This window comes from Lepisma saccharinum, chromosome 24 (genome assembly GCF_977018435.1).
Source record: "Lepisma saccharinum chromosome 24, izLepSacc3.1, whole genome shotgun sequence".
Classification (NCBI taxonomy): domain Eukaryota; kingdom Metazoa; phylum Arthropoda; class Insecta; order Zygentoma; family Lepismatidae; genus Lepisma; species Lepisma saccharinum.
In genome coordinates, this window is record NC_139252.1 from 57,315,004 (window position 1) to 57,337,320 (window position 22,317).

A 22,317-nucleotide genomic window follows, 5' to 3' on the forward strand; every position below is an offset into this window, starting at 1 on the left:
TTCTGGCTCACACGATACTTGTTACACCATACTTGTCGATAGTCTTGTTCCGACAAGACACTGTGCAGAGCAGACAATCTCTGTAATGATGGATGAGCAATTTGAAGAATGTTGTAGGAGAATTACTGCTTTGTGCTTTTATTAAAAATTAAAAAGGAAAAGTATGGACTAGAGATTGGCTCAATGCGTACTGAACAAGCTTTTTAATTAACTCTGGCATGCATATTCATACATGAGATTTGCAGGATTCATTCATAAATAAAAAAAAAATTAAACATTTAATTTAATACACTTGTAATAATAATTAATAAGGATTTTCATTTTCGGCTAATCATATTTGTCACGTACACATCTCATCGCTTTGCATAAATATTAATGAACTGAACAGGAATGCACTGCACGTCATCTCTTTCATTTTTTTTTTATCGAGAAAAGAAAATAATAAAAACAGCCAACACTCGGGAACCACAGACAAAAAACTCCCTTTGCAAACTCACAGATTATATTCACATGGCCAAACTTTGCTCTGATTGGCTGTTCCACAGAATCCAGTCGAGGAAAGCCAGTAGCAATTAGAACATGTCCTATTCCTCCAAACCAGTCAGCCAGGCAGCCAGTTCAGCGCCAACTAACATGATATCCAGTTCCGTGTGATTCGGCCTTTATTCTGTCTAAAAAATCATGTGTGGGTGCGCTCTATGTACTCTGGTAGGGATGCAATCCAAGTTGTGAAGTGGATAATGTACAGCTAATACTGTGTATCTGGTAGCAAGATTGCCAGGTTCACCTCAATCTTTGCGTGTGCATGTTCATTGTTACTAAACATTTTTTCATGAAATGTTTTTAATGCTTTAATTAATGGGATTCCACAAGGAGAGATACAGAAATGGATCCAAAGCAAGTGAACATTAGTCACGTGTAAGTCTAAAAACATTTTTTCTTCAAGTTTTTTGTTTTTTTTAAAAAATAAAATTACCTCCAGTGGTTACGTGACTATTCCATAGATAGTGAAATGCTTTCATCTTTGGTGCAAGCGTTCCTGAGTTCGATTCTCGGTGGGAGCCCCCAAAATTTCGCATTGACCCAGCATCACGAGCACAATTGGGGAGCTACTTGAAAAGAAGATCAGGATCCTGTCTCAAAAGCCAGAAAACGGCGGCGATGGGACTCGATGCACTAACCACGTGTCACCCAATGAAAAAGCCGATTTGTCCGATCTTGGCCCTTACAGGGCTGTTGAGCATGGAGTTTAGTTTTAGTGAGTGTTATTTTCTTTCTGCTGTTTTTAGTTTCTCACTATGGAGAAAATAATGTGCTTACAGTAAGATTGGCAACATGCAGTGTATCAACCGAGTGCAGCGGTTGACTCCCTGTAGCACAAAAGAAAATTATGTCGTTGAACACAATTGAACCCACCACTGATTCATTGCTTTCTGACCAGTCAAATCAACCCTCATCCCTAATCATTGCTAACATTGGCTAAATACAATACACCAGTGGGTGAGCAAATGAATGTCATTAAATATAACTTAATGATTTCAAAGACTATCATTCTGACACAAGAGCTACTGAAAAAAACAATTCTACAGGGTGTCTACAATTTCATAGAATTAAAATTCCCTGATTTTTCCATGTTTCGAGATCAAGAACCAGAATTTTCCAGACAATTGGGACAATTCACATATTTAAAAATGAATGTGAATTTACCTGAATCCTACTTAACCAAGTTAACAGTAATAATGAGAAGGGAAAGTGAATAGAAATTGACTGTTGGATAGTGGCATCAGGGGCGACTTTTTACACAATATTTGCCATATATTGACTAATGGTAAACAAAGAATTCCTTTTACTACCAAAAATCATTGAGCATATAGTATAAATAATATATAATTATAGTAACATTTGGTAACATATGTATTAATCCTAATCCTAATATCAACCAAACACAACCCAAAAATGCAAATAGCCAATTGCTCTAGTAGACTTCTACTTGAAAATAATTCAAATATGACCCCTTTTCCTACAGTATTTAATATGCAATTTCTACTGTAACTACTGGTAATACTCAGTTTCTAAAACTGAAGTACAGTTTGCCCATGAAATTCACCAAATTTAAAATTTCTTACTTCTCAGTTATTTCCTTGCAAATGGACTGTAATTTTTATTCCACTACTACAAAAATGTTGATTTTTCCAGAAAAACAGTAAATTTCTCTGACATTTCCAGAAAAAATAAATTCCCTGACTTTTCCAAGATTTCCAGCATGGTAGACACTCTGTAAAATGAAATACATTACACATTTGACATTAACATGACTTACCCTGCCAAAATATGAACAAGGTTGCCATCTTTTACTGACGTATGGTTAAGGATATATCTTTTGGACATATCATACGCAGTGAAATCTCCCAAATTGACTAAAACCGAACGCTGAATATTGGGAATCCATCCTCTCCAGAGCCCTGGTATTCCTTCATTGACAAAGATCTTCTTTAAAGTACCAAATACACCACGTGTCCTGAAACATTCAATTAAAGTTGTTTCTACAGTCCCTACAAAAGTTTAAGACCACCTTGTCATGTGTTTTTCAGACAAACATAAAAAGTACATATGCAAGTGCTTTTCATGAAATAAACACTTTAATACAAAATTGGAATTATTATGTAATGTTATTGAATAGTACATCAAGATCAAGAAAGTGTAAGGGCATATTAATGCACTTATAACCAATAGATGCAACTAAAGGTACAATCTGTAAAATCATTAAATCTGAACTTTGAAAATATACTTGGAAACAAACATTTCTCCCAAAATTAGATGGATGAAGTGTGAAATTTTAATAGCCAATAGGTTCACCTTTAAGTTTCAAGCACATTTGCACATGTTTTCTCATGCTGCTGACCAATTTCTGGCATTCTTGGGTCGTAATCTCATTCCATACTTCAGAGATCTGTTCACGAAGTTCCTGGACATTCCTTGGCTGGCGTCTGGCTACACGAAGACCGATGGTATTCCATAGGTTTTCTATGGGATTCAGGTCCGGACTTTATGCTGGCCAAGGAACAATGGGATTTTCCTCGCTTGAATCCAAGCCATTGTTGCTGCTGACGTGTAACAAGTCTCGCGACAATCTGGTCCTCGCATACAGACATTACCCTGCTGCTTGAATTTGTTTATTGTGTTCACCACGCAGGTTTTACTCACATTCAATGTGACCTATTGCATCTGTACATACCAATTATTTGCCACGGGCACAGATTTTTTCCCCCATTATCACGTAGTTTGCGATTCAAACAGCCTGTTTATTATCAAGCGTAACAAAAACAGGTTTGGACTTGCACAATGCTGCTACTCGAGATATGTCTTTCTGCGCCTATTGACACACATTTCAACTAATGACTGATAAAATTTGTTCACTCCAGTGCAGTCGCTGAGGAAGATATTGTTACCTGAAGACCTATCAGTTTACGCTGTATTTTTCTTTTTTTGCAAATTTTAGAAAAAATATATAAAATACAAGAACTTTTTTTGGTTTTTTTTTTTACGCCAAAACCTTCGTTCATGTTTACAATACTGGAAAAATTCAGTACTGTCATAACGACGTTGGTTATGTGTATACACATTCATGTGTACTTCAAAATGCTGAATTTTTCAGTTAAGAAATTTGATTTTCCACATTCGTATCTTAAGAAATACAAGACGTATACCAATATTTTTTCGGCAATATATGCCTCACACACTATATTACTTCCATACAATTTCACTCCATATTTGTACCAAAAACTTTCGGTCAGGATTCATTTATATGAAAAAAACTTGGTGGTCTTAAACTTTTGGTAGGGTCTGTACATTTTAAACTTATTTTATATATAATAATTATTTATAGAATTCAAATAAGTGTTAACCTTTAGTAGACAGGATCACACATGCACACAAATCAAAGAAGGAAAACTATTTACCATAGACGGTTGGTTGGTTTTGTTTTTCTCAAAAGATCACACTCTTGTGGAAAGGTAAATGTTGGTATCCGCTTTCCAAAAACCACAATTAGAAAAAGAAAAATTAAATTTTACACAAAAGTTTCTATGGTGAACCCTTGCATTCTCTGCAATAAACTGAAGTGAATAAAAAAATCTAAAATGTGAAGTTGTGTTGATAATCTTTCAATAGTGAATTGCAAAAGAAGTATTGTACAGTACTAAAAGAAGCATTATAGGTGCTTATATGTACCATAGCCTAGCAATGTGCTAAGTAAAAATTGTTTTATTGTAGGTACCATGTATAGATAGATATATATGAAGAACATGCAGTGTTTGACTGTATACATTGTTACTCACGCGACGTTCGACTCACAATCACAACTTCTGAGATGTGGGGATGTGTAACAAAGGCAAATGAAAGTCACTGGACAAGTACATTATATGGCATGGGGGAGGTGGGGTTCATGCTGTTTTGCATCTTTGTAGGTCTGTGTATAGATATTTTCATGCCATTATCTCAATAACATAACAAGGCACGTCGTCTGATAATGTTCGCATGAGGAGGTGAACACTCATGTATCTTAAATTACGTGCATATTAAATGCACACATATATATTTTTATTCGAAAAAATACCATGTTTAATGAAAGAGTATATACACAAAATTTATTCTGACACGACTTCTTTCACATCTGATAACTTTTTTAGATAGTTGGTAACACTGACTCCCACGGTGTTCCACGGAGGGCGTTGAACACAATTGCTGTGCATGTTGCATAGAGCTAACAGCTAAGGGGCTGTTGGCCACTATACCCCAAAAATGTTCACTTCGCTGTGTGAACACTGATGCAAAGGACAATACTTCTTACATTCGGCACCAGAGTGCAGCATATACAAGGCATGTCTAGGTGAATTCAAAAGGGCCTGTGCTACATAGTTGCAAACTTTAGTGATAATTCGCTAAACCTGGTGGATTTTAAGGGGGAGAGGGACAATTTCTCCTAGGTCCTTCTTGTATTACTTCAAATATAGCGTGATTTGGGGGGGGGGGAATTGTTGAAAATAAATTGAACTCTTATTCTCACTTTATGAATTGAATATGAAGTTACAAGGGAGATGAGTAAATCTGCATTCAGTACAAAAACATTATTGTGAACACTCGTATGCGAACCGTACGCGACGCCATTGAACATAACATAAATATATATAGGCAATATTTTGTGGCCTCTATGGAGAGAATCACTCTGTATATTCACTCTTTGAACTAAAATTAATTTGAATTTAGCTCAAAACTTTATCAATCATACTGCAATTTTCAACTTCAATTATGACAACTCGCATTCACCTTGGGGGTTGTCCTTCTAATCGCCTCTTGCTTTCCAGCTGCATCTGGATCTTCACAACGTCTGTTGGATTTGCTACAAACTGACCAATGCACCCAGCTGCCGCACCAGCAAGAGCTGCTTTCCTGACAAATACAATAGATAAGTAAAGCAATGCAATAAATAAATGAGTAAATAAATTTGTAAACATGTTAATCTGTCTTCCAGCGCATTTCTGATTTATGTTACTTTTTTAATCAAAATCACCAACTGAATGTAAATGGAGATTCATCACACTGCAAATCCATTATTATTAGTAGTATTTTCAAACATGTAATTCTTTTAAGATTGTACACAATGCAAGCAAATAACATTTTAAAAGTACAGGGGAAAACCTATTAAGTCCAATTTTATCAATTTGCTGTTGTTGATAATAATAATAATAATAACCCACGGCATTATAATAATAATAACAATAATAATATATATAATATCCCGACCTCACTCCCACTAGAGGTGGGATATCATCCAACCAGTTACGGGCAGGGTGGCATGACTATACGATGCATGGCTTTAGAAGCGATATCGGGCGGAGCCACGCAGAGGGTGTGCATGGTGACCAGCCAATGGCAGGAGTGCAACCTTGTACAGTTAGGAGACCATGGCACGCGAGTTAAATGCCGTGTTCTGTATTTTTCTTGAGTGCAAGAAGTTTTCATAAAACTCGCCACTTTAAGGTTCATCATAAGATGGGGCAAGACATTTTGAACCTGACTGTCCAAGTCCCATGAATTTCCGTCGCCTACAGCCGGAGTTATGCTTTCTGGAAGAAACACGGGAAACAACACGTCTCTACACACACACACACACACACACACACAATGCCCCTTTCATTTTCCTTCCGTGTTCCGTCTGTTGTTTTTTCGTTGCCACCGTGTTGACTCCGATGAGTTGTAGTGTCTTGTTAAATCTATGGGTGTCAAATTCAGCTGAATATGCACAATGACCTTTCATTGTCTTGTGTGTTCACAAACATTTCAAGTCTGGGTCAGTTTTGAGTTCAGCTTTTTCATAACAAGGGCGGTGTAAGATAATTTTACTCGTACGGCATGAAGAACACTTGTGAGAAGATTCAATACAGCCCTTATTGATTGATTTATTTTCCTTTGCTTTTTCTGCCACTTTTGGCTAATTTACGAAGATGGGGATGAGTGATGATATGATGAATGGACACTCACAAATATGCGATGTGCAATACAGCCCTTATGCTCGATAGTTGTGCAATAGTGTGTGTGTTGCATGAGTGTTATTTAATAATGTCGCGCCGGCGCCATTGTGGAGTGGTTTGCATATCGCTATACATCGCCTGGAGTCCCGGGTTCGAATCCTGGTCTGTACGTGGATGTTTATGAACGTCCCTTCATCAATTTCATTATATCATCACTCATTTCCATCTTCGCAATTAGCCAAAAGTGACAGAAAAGCAAAGTAAAATAAAGCAAATCAAATCAAATTAATAATGTCACTCTCGAAACCTAGTACGTACCAGTAGTACAGGAACCAAGGGTAACTACTCGTATTACGTTCACAAGACAGAAATCTTAGTTTTAAAGCTTATTCTTACTTCAAGGAATTGGCGTTCGCAAGACGTGCGTGCTGAAACAGTGTTTTCTCAGAGTCGAGAACTTACGGCTAAAGCGTGTGGTGTATGTGTGCATGTTGTGTTGTGCATTATAAAACAGGGTGACGTATCTACCACAGAAATTGTTGAACTTCTATTCAAATCTCCTGGGAAACATGCCAGAAAACAGAAACGAGAGCAGTTCCTCTACAATAAATACGTACCTTCAAACTTCTTTCAGGTACGAGTTTCTCTTATATGCTGCAGTGTAGAATTCTTCACTATATATTTCATTGTACTCAAATATCACGTGCATGCATTATACCCATAAAAAGCTGAATATTGGACACAGCGAATTATCTGTGTTTCCCTTCTGCTAGCAGTTGGTTTGGCAACAGTTCGACAGCACTGGCTGCGTATTGGCTGAACTCATGTTCCTTCTAAAAGCGTACGCCGTATACCCCACAGTTTTTGTTGTATGTTTCCATGACCTGCTTACACTACTCATTCGTAGCTCCCCAATTTCCTCACGATCGTGGGTGGTCACCGGTCCCATACAAAGGTCGAAAACTCAGGAAATTTTGTTATGCTTGCCCCAGGAGACTCAAACCTGCACATGTCCCATAGCTGGAGGCTAAAGCTTGCACCTTAGACCACACAGCCAAGGTGCAGGATTGCTCTCGTTGATGTAATTAATTAAAGATAAGATAAGATACATGCAGTGATATCAGACATGTTAGTTTGTTTACAATATCATAAACAATGCAGTATAATATAACAATGAAATACAATTTATGGTTACAGCAAAATATATAGTCAAATTATAATACGATAATACAATGCCAATACAATGCATGGTTCGTGTGGAATATAATAAAATATTATTGAGTACAACATAATGTAATGAAACACTGCATTGGAAATGTTACCTTATACCAGTAACTACATCATGTTTGGAGAATCTGGTACACATTGAGAGTATAGTATAATGCGGTTTATGTTTTAGATATCTATTTTATTTTTAATAAGATCTGAATTAGCAAAAGTTGTGAAGAAAAAATATACACACATACAGGGTGTTTCATAAGTAATAGCGCAAACTGACAGAGTTGAAATTACACGATAATACAAGCAAAAAAGTCTCAGTAAACATGGGTCTGCAAACGAGCCGTTTTCGAGATAATTGCGAATGTGTGGTTACAAGATGCCACTGACTTCATTATTTATAATCTTCGTCCTAGTTGGTAAAATGTACTGTTCGTTGCTGTAAGGCTCCATTTTCACTATGCAGTACAGCACATCTGACATGACTCCCACAGTATGATTAGACTGTGTACTGATTGTATCCTTTCTGTTTGATTACAACGCCACCTCTCGGAAATGTTCTGTTTTGTAAACAAAGAGCAAACCTCGGAACGTGCAAGGAGTAAAGCACTCGGTGTTTACAAAATGCAATCAGTGACGGCTTCTAACCACACACACACACATTATTAGCATTTTACCAACTAGGATGATGTTTACAAACAATGAAGTCAGTGGCGGCTTGTAACTACACATTCACAATTATCTCGAAAACGGTTCGTTTGCAGACCCATGTTTACTGAGACTTTTTTGCTTCTATTATCGTGTACTTTCAACTGTCTCAGTTTGTGTTCCAGTAAGTATTTGTACAGTTCTTTCTTAAAAGCTTTGCAGGTTTCAATGGTTTTTATGTGATTTGGAAGGTTGTTATGCAAGAGAGTCTCTGAGTACTTAGGTCCTTTTTCATATAGAACTGTATTGTGTAAAAGTATTAGTAAGTTAGTTTTATTTCTTGTGTTGTAATTGTGTATGTCATGGTGGCACCTAAACAGTTAAACAGCTCCGTCAGTCTAGTTTTGTATCACGTAACTGTGCAGACAAAAAAACTTGGCGAGTCCTGACAAATGTGAAAGGTTAAAAATGGTATACAAGAAAAAAGTAGCAGGTCTTGAAAGTTTGAATTTGTTCTCTTGTGAAAACTGTAAAATGTGACTAATCAGATTTTCCCCCTGGCCTCTTTATTTGCTAACGTCATGGTATTACTCCAGCTTTTATTGAGCACAAAATACTAAGGAACGATGTTTCACTGAATGAAATGAAACCATTTTCAATACTGATACAAAAGCAAATTATTGATGTCCACATGCAGAAAATGTCACTATTGTAAAACCAGCGGTTTTTATCAAAACTATTGTAGCTATGTAAAGCTGGTACACCAGAGTTAAAATAATTTGAGTTGTTTCGTTTGAACAATAATTACCCGTGCTAATTGGTGGAAAGTCCCGCACCATGGCAGTGGCAGGCTATACAGGACGCACACAGGTTCGAGTCTCCAGGGAGGAAGCGTAACAACTTTTCTCCTGAGATTTCTGCCAGTTTATGGGACCAGTGGCCACCCACCATCGTGAGAATTGGGGAGCTATGAATGAATAGCATAACCTGGTCATAGAAAACCTGCAACGACAACTGAGGGTTCATCGAGCTGAGCACACATCACCCCGTAACTGATTGGATGATCGCCCACCTTTGATGGGTGTGAGGCTGCCAGTCGTTCGGTAGGCACCGGTAGGCAATGGTAGGTGGGTATTTGTCTCCAACCATAAAAATATTCAAGAATATTATTGACGTATCAAAATACGTGTTATGTATTCACAGGCTATTGCAACACCATTAAGCTCTGTTTCCATGATATGAAAAACTCAATATGCTGACCAAGGCAGAAATTTATTTTATTATAAAACATAAACTAACATATCTTATTATAAAACAAAAAAACAAAAACTTTTTTGTACTTGGTACAGAGTCTGAAGAAGGCCTTGCTAGAAGGTTGAAACGTTACGTTTTGTTTATGTTTTATAATAAAATAAATTTCTGCCTTGGTCAGCATATTGAGTTTTTCAGGCTATTGCAGTTCAAAACATTAATTAAGGAGGTTAGTGAACCATTCATGTTCCTCAAGAGATGATTACAACCTTACATGAGATCGATAGAATATATTGGATATCGGTATCAGTAAATTGTGTATTAGTAGTTATTTGATATTGGAAAAAAATCTGTAATTAAAAATAATGAATAAAACCAAATACATATCATACCAAAACAAAACAAATACAGTGGAACTCCAATTTTATAATTTTATATTCCCTGGTATGACTTTCCTACACTTTATGTTTTTCCACTAGGGTACCCTGAAAAATGTAAAATGTAGGTTCCAGTGTTGTAATTGAAGGGGGATGAGGGGGAATTTCTCTCTCTGGTTGCATACCTTTCCCTTGAGAGGGATCTTTTTGTTGTATATAATATACCAATGCTTCAAAAGAAGTTACTAGAATCCTCTGCTGAAAAATTTTCAAATACTACACTGACTGACTATGTGAGAATATACATGTACAAAATAATTTCTCCCTTACAAAAACTTACCACATAGAAAGCTGACCATTTGAATCTTTCTTCAATACTTGGTCTCTCAGAGCTTCATAACAAGTAACTCGAATTCCCGAGTAAATCACATGTCTGTATAAGGCAGGTGACACACCATTCCATAAGCTAAAGACACCTTCATCTCGAATGATTTCCAGGGTTATTCTTCTCATTCCTTTCTGCGGTGCCTACATGAAGTAAAGAATTGTAATCTGTGAAATTGCATGATGATGATGACTGTTTTATATGGTTGAAATGTCAAGTAAAAACAATAAAAAGATGTTATCACTTATATGGCAATTTGAAGGGAGAATGAGTTATATGTTTTTACTGAACGGAACTGAACTGAACTGCACTGCATCCTTGACATACACTTTGTACCATTCACGTATACATAAAAAAAAGGTAAAGTGCTCCCCTGTGCATAGCACCATGCCATGAAGGCGTATAGGGGGTGTGGGGGTAATGCCCCACACTTTCTTGATCCGGTCGTGAGTGGGGTGATGTGATCAGCATCATGCCCCTGACTGCCTTTACCCCCCAGGGTTTCCCCCAGGTACCCATGTTATTCGATGCTGGGTGGGCGCTGGGGCCGCTTCCATCGTTAGAAAAGTTCCCGGATTTGAACCGGCCGGGGATCGAACCTGGGACCTTTAGCATGGTAGTCAGATGCGTTACCGACTGAGCCACCGCAGCCTTCACGTATACATACATACACATATGTAAATTACAGTGAAAATAAATACCTAAAAATATACTAACTATAACCTCGACATATCCATTTCAGTGGTAACATCTTTTTGGTCCTCCATATGTCAGAAGAGTTACAAATCCTTTGTTGTTTCTTTATCTTTTCAACTCACTACTTTACTCCAAGTTTTTAATGGTGAGTCAATAGCTCATTTAGAGGAGGAGCTATCAACAACAACAACAACAACAACAACAAAAGACACTTGTCAACTATACATTATTCCGTTAAACTTGGAAAATTCTTATTTACTAACATGCTTCACTTGCATTTAAGATACTTTTCTTCAGTATCAAAACAGTTTAAGTATCATTCATAATTTCTTCACATTTCATTGCTTGTACAGGGTGGTGCACGAAAAACTGGCCTGAGTCAGTAGCATATGCTGCTGACCTGGGCTGGTTTTTCGTGCACCACCCTGTATTTCTACTATATCAATAATTATTTTTCTTCTTTGAACACAAAACCAACTTTCATTTGTGGCAATAAGGAACCCCACCATATACACTAAAATCCAGGAAAAATTTGAAGAAGGTTTTTCTTTCCTGGAATACATCAGAAATTAGCAGTAGTACATCCGCTATTTCTCCCAACGGACAGACAAGGTAGGAGCTAGGTTTACAGTGTTGCTACATTTTTGTACTTTAGAAACCTCATTCTCCAGTGGCCCCTTCTGAATTTTCCATATCAAAGTGAATTCTCCACTGACCACCAATGCTCTTTCGACATGGATGTCCTTCAAAGAATTGGCAACATCGAAAGGTTGATTTTTTTACTTCTGCCACTTTTGGCTAATCGTGATGATGAGGATGAATGATGATATGATGAAACTGATGAAGGGACACTCATAAAGAATACCCATGCTCAGTCCATGCTGTGCAGAGGCGTGGTGTGCATGTAACTGGTGTTACCAGCAAAATGTAAAGAAATTAAAAAGCATTTTCAATAAAATAACAGCATTGTTAAATACGTTAACCGACAGCATTACAGTCGAGTGTATATTGCAGAGGACATTTTTTCTGCAGCTGACAAAGGCGAAGAGGCAGGCTGTTCCGCTACCCTCAAGAGGTAACAAGAGGAAAGGGTGCCAATGCAAGGGAACAGGGAAAGACTTGGAGGCAAGTGTGCTACTGGGTTATTCATATGCCTGTTTAGGGGCCTAGTTGCCGGTCCGGCATACTGGATCAGCAAGTGTTGTCATGTCACAATGGATTTCCAGAGAAGAGTTAAATCCCACCGCAGGGATACTATTTCACTGAAGCAACAAGAGGTAGACTGCTAAGCCAAAGCTGATTTAAGTACAACTGAGACCGTTTACGTAATAGACAAAAAGATAAGTACTTGATTTGATTCGTGATTTGGACAAACCTTGCTCCAAAAAACTAAGTTGGCAACAGTAGTACGTACATCTGGACTTCCTCCCAACGCTGGAGGACGGGAATTCTGTCGTCTGCTCACCGCACAAATGTCAAACTGACCTGAGAAATGTGTGGTTCTGCTTCCCCTTTCCACCTCTTTGCAAAGAAACAGAGATGGTTGACAAGACTTGAGCAGTATTCACTGGATTTTCGCGGTAACTCTCTCATGAGTGGTAGTTCTTTCTAGGAGTGATTGTGGTTAAATCATTGAGCGGATTGCAAAAAAAAGAGAATGAAATGAATAAAAATCTAGATCAAATGCATGTTTTTTGGGGGGGCGGGGTAGGGTGGAGATGATAACGTCTGATGGCCGGCAACACTTTTGAAAAAGTCACGCCACCCCACTGATGCTGTATTAACCACTTCACCATGGAAATCAACAATATTGAAAGGACATATGGTGGTCCAGTCCCACTGATATTATGATGATGCTAAGGTCTGAGTTTCTTTAAGTTTTCCAGAGCCATACTCTATTTGACTTGGCTTATACGTATATACAGAGCAGTAAAATGACAAATAAATATAACAATAAAACTTACATAAAAAAACTAAGGTTTTAAAACTTGTGGATAGAAACTAGAATGTAAAGTTGCAATCATAATACTTCCAGCAGAACTGCTGTCAATACTTTGAGAAGTAACAATATCAATAAAAATACACTCATAAACCTGGAATACACTCACTAAAACCAATCTACTCTTGAGCACAATTAAAACACTTTTTGCTGATTAAAAATAGGTTGAAGAGTCATTCCATATGAAATCAACACAGCCCACAACCTGACCAACTCCGATTTTCATGAAATTTGGGGAGTTGAAACTATGCATGGAACTTAGTAACTATGAAAATTTTGAGTCTCGTGCGTCTTGTAATTGTTAAATTATTCTAGGTCAGAGTTAGCATAAATTGCCCTTTTTGAGGCCGCTTAGCTACACTAAATGTGCTGTAACACTGCCCCTATTTTGCCTAGGAAGCTCAAATAAAGTTTATTGTACAGGGAATTGAACAAGCTTTCCAGTGATATATAACATGCCTACCATTGTATAAAAATATAATTTTGTCACATGACCTTGACCTTTGACCATGAATATCTCAAAACATGTCATCACCAAAAATCGTGAAAAAAATATATATTGTTCCTCATTCCATACTCTAAAACATATCAAAAAATCATTCTGGGACTGTAATGGGATCAGAAGATACAAAATAATATGTGGAACTATGTGACAGATAAAAGCCTCATTACATGAACTATGATGAGTCAAATGTCCCTTAGCACCCCTACAAGATGTAAAGGAGTTATCCTGGGTATAATTGGTCATGAAAGAAATAGGTTAGGCACGGGGAGATCCCTAGCCGTGTGTGTCAAGCGCAGGGCCGGCATATTGTTGACCGCCATATTGAATTCAACGCAAAAATTTCAAAGCAAAGGGGGTGATGTGATATATCAAATCAGGCTAGAATTTCACAAGAAATGAAGTGACGAAGGTTTTTCCAACATATATTTAACCAGCAAAAAGTTATTACTGCATGCTTGTAACCATTTTCTCCTTTTCGAGGTGTTAAAAACAAAGCATTAGAATGCTCCTAACGTGTTAAGAACTCATTGAGACCACGCTGACATCTCGGGAGAGAAAGAAGCATACGCACCATTGCATATGAGTTTAATCAGGTACATTCACCAAATAGTTGAACAGTGAAGAATATTGGGAAAAGTATCTCAAACAATTACGTGACAAATGTTGGGAAAAGTATCTCAAACAATTACGTGACAAATGTTGGGAAAAGTATCTCAAACAATTATGTGACACTTCCTTTGGAATGAAAAATTCCTCAGTGACGAGTCTAATTTTTATGTTCACGGTGAAGTTAATAAAAAGAATATGCAATACCTGTGATTTGATAATCTACAGTAGATCCCAGTCGAATGGTTGTTGCTGGTAAGCAAATGATGTGGTATAGTGTATGGAGAACGGGAATGGTTGGTCCATATTCAACAATGGAACCTTAAATGGTGAGGGCTTCTTGGATTTGTTAAGTGAACAGGTTTTTCATCCTTGCTTACGGGATATGGCACTTTTCCAGAGTTTTGAAACAGGACAGAGTGTGACCACACTATGTGGACATTATGCCAATTTCTTCATGGTAATTTTCTAGGTAGATTGATGGGCAGACGGGGATCTATTAAAAGGCATGCACATTCCTCAGATCTAACATCTTAGGAGGACTCTTACCTTCAGAAACATTTGAAGAGAATGTTGCATGCACTGAAAGTCCGTGATATTAACCATCTGAGAGAAGACATAGTTGCTGCTTGCGATGACATTGCACCTGCTACATTGCCAAATGTTCTATGTGAGTGTGAGAGACGTCAACGAGTGTGCTCACAGGAACATTGACAACATTATAATGTGCATATATTGTAAGTGTAAGATATGCATATAACCTTTTGCTGGCTAAAGATACGCTGGAAAAACCTTCGCTGCTTCAATTTGTAGAACTAAACATCTGGTTAAATCATATTGAGATGAAGAAAGTATGTGTATCACTTGATGTATTATTACTCAAGCTGAGGTATTCAGAAGAGATATCATCATCATCCTTCGCCGTTTCCTGCCTCTGGCTGGGTCAAGCCTCTCCATTTTCTTCTGGTCTTCCACCACTCCTCTCTTTCCACTGTGTTCCAATCTTGTCCTCTTCTCCTAACAGTCTACACTATCTGCTCTTTCTACAGACATCTTGGTCTTCCCCTTGGCCTTAATCCCACTCCTTGTGCATGGTAAGCTCTTACTGGTAGTCTTTCTGCATCCATCCTCTTCGTGTGTCCAAACCATCTCATCTGTGCCTGATCTATCCTGTCCTGAAGCTTCACCACACCCACTGTCTGTCAGATCTCCTCATTCCTTATTCTATTCCTAATAGTCTTCCCCAATATACTCCTAAAATTTCATCTCCACTGCCTGCATCTTTCTTTTGTCTCTCTCTGTCATTGTCCAAGTCTCTGCTCCGTACGTAATTATTGGCACATAGTATGTGTTATATATTACCTACTTGCATTTCATAGGTACATCCCTGTTCCATATTATCCTTCGAATGCTTTCATATAGTCCACCACCCATTTGTCCTCTTCTGTTTACCTCCTCATCTATTCTTCCACTTCTCTCAATTATGCTTCCTAGATATTTGAAGCTCTCCACTACCCTCAACTCTTCCGTGTCCATTTTTATTCTTGGTTCATTTCTGGCTCTGTTTCTTGTTGTTATTAGCACCTCGTTCTTTTCTGCACTGAATTTTATTCCTGCTCTTCTGATTTCCTCATTCCAACTATCAAGATGTCTCTGTACTTCTTCTTCCCTGTTCCTCCATATTACAAAGTCATCAGTGAACAATTATATCTCTCCTATCATCTTCCCCACCTCTTCGTTAATTGCATCCATTGTAATTATGAAGAGCAGTGGGGAAAGAGAACTTCCCTATTTTAGGCCATTACTTATACTGAACCACTCCGTTCTTCCCATAAGAAATATATGGGCTTTTATTAAGGATTTTGAATGGCTCCAGAATCAAATGTTACACTACCTTCCTCTGAGATATCTTTTACCTTTACTCTGCTGATATTGTAGCATTACAGCAAATATGTAATTTATTCATAGTTTCTGGCATTCCTCTTAGACTATCTACTCACCTGGATGCCCGGCCCATGATAAACTCTCTCTCCTTGAATTTGAAGGTGAGTCTTCACAGTGTCCAGTGGAAATGTAGCTGAAATACAGAAGAGATAATAAATATGCTTTATATTATTTCTACTTGCTGAATTTGTTGTTGACATAAATTATGTTGAGGATCGCGAGAAACTCTATATTCTTAAATACCATATTTCCCTGCATAACCGTCGCACCTTGTTTTTTCAGTGTTAAAATTGGTTTCTAACCTTTTACCATGCAAGGCACGTCAGGTAACGGAACCATTGGATAGTGACACAGATGATTAAATTTTGTAAGTACAGCAGACTCGCGATTAACCAAGGGAGTGGTTGGAAAACATCGCGCTTCATAACACAACCCCCTGTTTGCTTATGGAGTCAAGTCACAGTCCGCGCTGCACATGTTCGTTACATTGTCGGTGTATCCGATTGTTATGGTGTTTAAGTCTGTGTAGGCCTATAATAAGCAGAAAAAGTAATATTCTCATTTATGTTGTACTAGTAATAAATAATTACTATACAGTTTTAAGTGTTGTTTCATCATTTACGACCTATTAGCACATTTTCTCCATATTATCAGAGTTTTTCCGTATCCGAGGTAATCTCGGTCCCAATTTGCTCGGATAATCGTGAGTCTACTGTACGTACTTTGCAACACTGCAGTAAATTTTCTCATGTAATAGTTTGACTATAATGCATAAAGCAACAACTAATGTATTATTTTTGTAGACTAGAGAAATGTTTGTTAAACTGTCACTTATCAAATTTAACATCTTCTATGTGTCCACATTCAATATAACTATTCCTTTTTCTCTTTATGTATTTAACTCTATTGCTTGCACACAAAGCTACACACAGTAAACTAATGGGAGTATTCAGACTAAAGCAACCAGGGACACAACTTAGAATCAAATGCAACTGTTCACATCAAAGCGACATGACAAGCTGCTTTTTGCTCAATATTGTGCATTGTTTCATTGTGGTCACTCTTGCACAGCGAGTGCTTTATTTGTCCCAGATTGAAAGTGTCCTTGTTGCTTGCCACTTTGGTGTGAAACCCCTGTGTTGCCTGACATATTGCTGGCTGAATACTATTTTGTCGTATGTCCATCTGCACTAACTTCTCAGCAGAGCTGAGTCAAGTTTGATTTATGTGGATTTGGAATACAGTGCAAGATTTGAATAAATATTTTATTATTGTTGATAATTCACCCCACCTGACAACCAGATGCGTTGCTTCGGAACATGATGCATTAACATGTATGGAACATGATAACATCAAATCATCTCCAACAAAAAGTGCATATGCAACAAATCAGCATTCAGCCGGCAATGTGTCACTTGGGTCCAAAAGCTCATGAAAATTTCCTTATTGTAACCAAAACACTTACCTAATTCAGCTATGCAAGCAGCCATTGCACTAATGATATATCTACACCAGAACCTGTCTGCAATGCTTGTCTTGGAGATTTCGTCTGATTTTGACTGATTGTTCTGTTCCTTCGGTGCCTTATCATCCCCTACGATATTTGTGCAGCAGAAGAAAATTAACACAAACACAACCCTTGACAGCTCACAAATGTAGTCACCGTTTCTGTGAAAGTAATAAGTGATACATTAAAATGAATTCACAATTTCCAATAAGGAGTCTAAAGTGATACTTGGAACAACCAATTTATAGGGAAATAATGGGAGGTGTTCGTCCAAGGATAGTAAAATTTAAGTACCTGTAATATTAATGATAACTACTGATTAAGGGTGTTTTCACTAATGGTAAACTGGATAATAATTACCTTATTATTGTGTTTGAATTTACATTTATAAATATTTCACTGTACATATCGATGTGCACTAATTATATATATAAGAACATTATTTTTCATTATGCACACATGTAAATTTTCATTTTCAAATTATATCTGTGAATTTTATTATTTTTTTAAAAAATAAGAAACTTATTTCAATTGTAGATTTTTTTTAACACAATGCATGCCGGTACAGTCATTTTGAAGATATGAATAAAATAAAATTATTGTACATGAAGAACATGACTTTTCATTATGTCTGTAGACCGCCTCTGGACTATAAGTTATATTTTCAATGATTTAAATATTACAATGATTTCATTAAATGTTGACGTGATGAGTCAATTAATGCAAAATGTTTATTAAACCAATGAGTAGGCCATGGACTCGTTATACCATATATGGCCATGTTTATTAGTACGAATACAATGCAAAGTGCCAAAGCTTAAAATATTTTAGGATTAAACTGACGGTCAATTGCTGTACAATCTTCCAGTTTGTCAGGTACCATTTTTTTCAATCAAATCTTTCTGTACATATGCATGTTTTTCTTGCATTATATCAATTTTTCCTCTTCTTAGCACACAATCTTAATTGGACGTTATCCATTGTCTAACATTACATTTTGAGAGAGCACCTCTTCTCTCATCTTCAGATGGGACAAATTTCTTCTCAGTGCTGGGGATTAAACGTGAGAGACCTGTGATTTTTACTCCAAAGCCAGTGTGCTAACCAACTACTCCAGTTTCCCCCAAAATTCTGTACTAATTTTTGCTCCACTTACACTACTATTTCTAATTTTTGAGATGGGACCATTTTTACTTGGATTCTACACTGGGATGACTTGCAGGGATTTAGGCCATTGCTATGAAGGCTGCTGTTTAGATTTTACCTAGTTTCAAATTTGGTTATTTGTGTAGTATCGTTACATTGCTCCATTGAATTCTATATGATTCACTCCATGCATGTTCAGCTATTTTTGGCCTATTTGCTTGTGTTCATCTATTCTCCTCTCTAGTGGGCATCCAGATTCTATGTAACCTAGCTGGTATTAATATGATGCAGTTCTATGGGGTTTTCTGGTTTTATGTTTAACAGTATGAACTTAATGTCTTCTTACTGCTGAAAGACGTCATAATTTGGAATTTTGAGAAGCCTTCCTTATCTTACCCGATAACCCAGAGAAGTATGATATGCATACTGTGCCTTTTGAGTCAGTCTTTGCTTTGAATTATTGATTTGATTTATTTTACTCGTATTTCTGACACTTTTGACTGATTGAGATGATGAGAATGAGTGATGATATGATGAAGGGATAGTTACAAAGAACACCCATGCACAGGTTAGGATTCGAACCTGGGACACCTGGCATCATAGCACGCTGTGCTAACCACTCTGCCATGGAGGACAGCAAGAGTTAGTCTTTGCATCTCACTGTTTGTCTGATGGGCAGTGGATGGCTGTCTTAGTTATGGTTAGCAGATAACATTGAGTCTCACTGTATCTATGATGTGCTCCTGTTCTTGTCCGAGTGATGAAGGATTTGAGCTAATTGTGGGACTGACTTACAAGCATACAAGAGATGCTCCTTCAGAATGCGATATTAAAAATAAACAACCTCCTTATGAATACTAAATGTAGTAAAATATATGTGGTAATAGCTAATTTTATCTAGCTTCACAGAAATTCCATACAATATGCTCTGGAGAGATTATTACTTGGCAGATGAAAAATACTCAGTTAAAAGGTTGAAGCCTGGTGGCAGATTGAACATTTTTCATTTATCACAATTGGAATAAAAAAGGAGCACCATTTGCAGTACACCTACCAAACAAGGCACAGAGTAAGTAAATTTTGTACAACCAGGATTTAATTCTCATTCATCTTGTAGTTGCTTCACTCCTGTGTTTTGGTACGAGGGTCACTATTTATATTCTGAGCCTAACAATGAAAAAACAGGAATTTGGCATTGAAAACTGCTTTATTGTTTTTCGAAGTATTCTCCTTTATGGTCAATACACTTTTGCATTTGTTCGAACCATTTGTTAAAGCAGTTTTTCCAATCTTCTTGAGACACCTCCATAATATGGTTTTTGAACGTATCAACGGCATCTTCCACCGACGAAAATCGTTGTCCATGCAATTTATTCTTGACATTCAGGAACAAGAAGAAGTCATTGGGTGCCAGCCAAATCAGGACTGTACGGCAGATGACCCATCAATTCGATTTTTTGACTGTTCATAAAGTCGGTTGTTAGATGAGATGTGTGACAGCTGGCATTGTCTTGATGAAGAATGATCCGACGGCGTTTGTTTGTTTTCCGTATTTCACCGAAGACCTCTGGCAAACAAATTGTTGTGTACCATTCAGAGTTGACCGTTCTACGTTCCTCTAAAGGCACAGTTGCCACATGACCAGTTTTCCCGAAAAAACAGGCGACCATTTGTTTCGATGTGCTTCGAGCGCGAACAACTTTTGTTGGATTGGGTTCATCTTGAAACACCCATACAGTCGACTGCTGTTTACGTTTCGGCTCATATGCATATATCCATGATTCGTCACCTGTTACAATCTTATATACGTCTTTTGAAGCACCACGATTGTATTTATTGAGCATTTGTTTGCACCAATTGACGCGAGCGTCTTTTTGAGTTTTTGTCAAATTGTGTGGGATCCAACGAGAACATACCTTTCTCACAGCTAAATGATCATGTAATATTTTATATATGCTTTGGAACTAATGCCTAACGTTGCCTCAATCTCACAGTATGTCACATGACGATCTTGCAGTATAAGGTTTTGCACAGCATCAATGTTTTCTTGAACAACTGATTTTGGACGACCTTCGCGAATCTCGTCGGTGAGCGAATGGCGGCCACGATTAAATTCGTTATACCAGCGTTTCACAGTGGCAAAGGATGGGGCTTCATCGCCAAATGTGGAAGTAAGTTGATCGATGCACTCTTGTCTTGATAATCCACGTCGAAAATCGTAAAAAATCATCGCACGAAAATGTTCACGAGTTAATTCCATTTTATTGTTGTCGCGCAATCTCCAAGGCAACATAAACAACACAAATGAAGCTATTGACAAAACATTTGAAGTACGTTATGGTCAATAATGCCAGACGATTCCGTGCAAATGTCAAATCGCGCCTAACTTCAATCAGTGTTGCCAAGGCTCAAAATATAAATAGTGACCCTCGTATATACTCTGCATCAGGAGTGTATATTCTGTGCTAGTTAAGCTACCTGGAAAGCATGACGTGCAGCGTAAAATACAGAACAATTGAATTAGAAACTGTTAATAAAATTGTTCATATCAATAAGAAGGTGATGGCGATTCAGCCACCTGATCTCTTAGGAGTTTGCAACCTAGTTGCCATTGGCATGGTAACATGCCTTCCATCAAGATGTCAATTGATTGATTTAGTTATATGACTTTGTTTTTCTGCCACTTTTGGCTAATTGCGAAGATGAGGATCATGGACGTCTGCAGGATTTTTTCCAGGGAGGTGCAAGCAAGGTAATTGTTTTCCAGGGGGGGAGCAAAGGATGCACACTTTCCTCCAAAATAGTGATACCCCCTCAAAAAACACTATTTCTGTTTGAAATTATCATGTTCCTTCAACGAATTTATAATAATTAACATACATTACTGTGACTGAAATGAAATTGTGTGTGAAATATCTAATTTTTAGGTACACATTTATTTTCCAGGGGGGGGGGCATGCCCTCCCCCCTTCCGGACTCCCATGATAATGATGAACGGTGATAAGATGAAAGAGATGAAGGGACAATGAGAAACAAACATGAACAACACACAACAAAGTCCCATAGAGGATTATAATGGCCCGTGGGGGCAGACGCCAGAACCAGTGCCAGAGGTGTGTACAATTTTGTAAAAATACAATTCCCCTACTGTTTCAGACCTAGAACCAAAATTCTCCACAACAAGTCACTAGAGCAATTCATGTGTAAGAAGGTCACTACATTTTAGCTAAACACCAGACTTAGAATCATACTTGGGAATTGCAAATAGCCACTTACTCGAGTAGATTTCTACATTAAAATACGAGGGGCGTATCATAAAGAATTACACTTTATTGTTTTAATGCAAAATGAAATGGCGTAATTCCACGCACTTCGCAGGTACCTTGTCTACCGCCAGGTGGCAGCACCGTGTGACAGTGCGTAGTCTGTGGCCTGTGCAGCCGTCAAAGCACAACGTCACGAGTGCTGTTGCGGACAACATGGAACAAGATGAACGTGGTCAACG

General features: G+C 37.7%; 1 protein-coding gene across 1 annotated transcript; it reads right to left on the bottom strand.

Moving 5' to 3' along the window:
• Positions 1 to 5,321: 5,321 nt before the first annotated feature.
• On the bottom strand, positions 5,322 to 18,854 carry LOC145978190 (mitochondrial uncoupling protein 4-like). Its single transcript, XM_083110630.1, has 5 exons — positions 18,823 to 18,854; positions 17,625 to 17,827; positions 16,216 to 16,292; positions 10,365 to 10,552; positions 5,322 to 5,448 (listed from the first exon to the last, which is right to left on the bottom strand). Exons 1-5 carry the CDS (start codon positions 18,852 to 18,854, stop codon positions 5,322 to 5,324), a joined length of 627 nt encoding a protein of 208 aa, XP_082966756.1.
• Between the last annotated feature and the right edge of the window lie 3,463 nt (positions 18,855 to 22,317).

Coding starts and splice junctions, on each gene's coding strand:
- LOC145978190 (XM_083110630.1), bottom strand. CDS start 18,854: ATGGTCCCATCTCAAAAATTAGAAATAGTAGT. Junction 17,828..18,822: donor CAAAAATTAGAAATAGTAGT/GTAAGTGGAGCA, acceptor TTACTTTCACAG/AAACGGTGACTACATTTGTG. Junction 5,449..10,364: donor AATGGTCAGCTTTCTATGTG/GTAAGTTTTTGT, acceptor TGTATTTGTCAG/GAAAGCAGCTCTTGCTGGTG.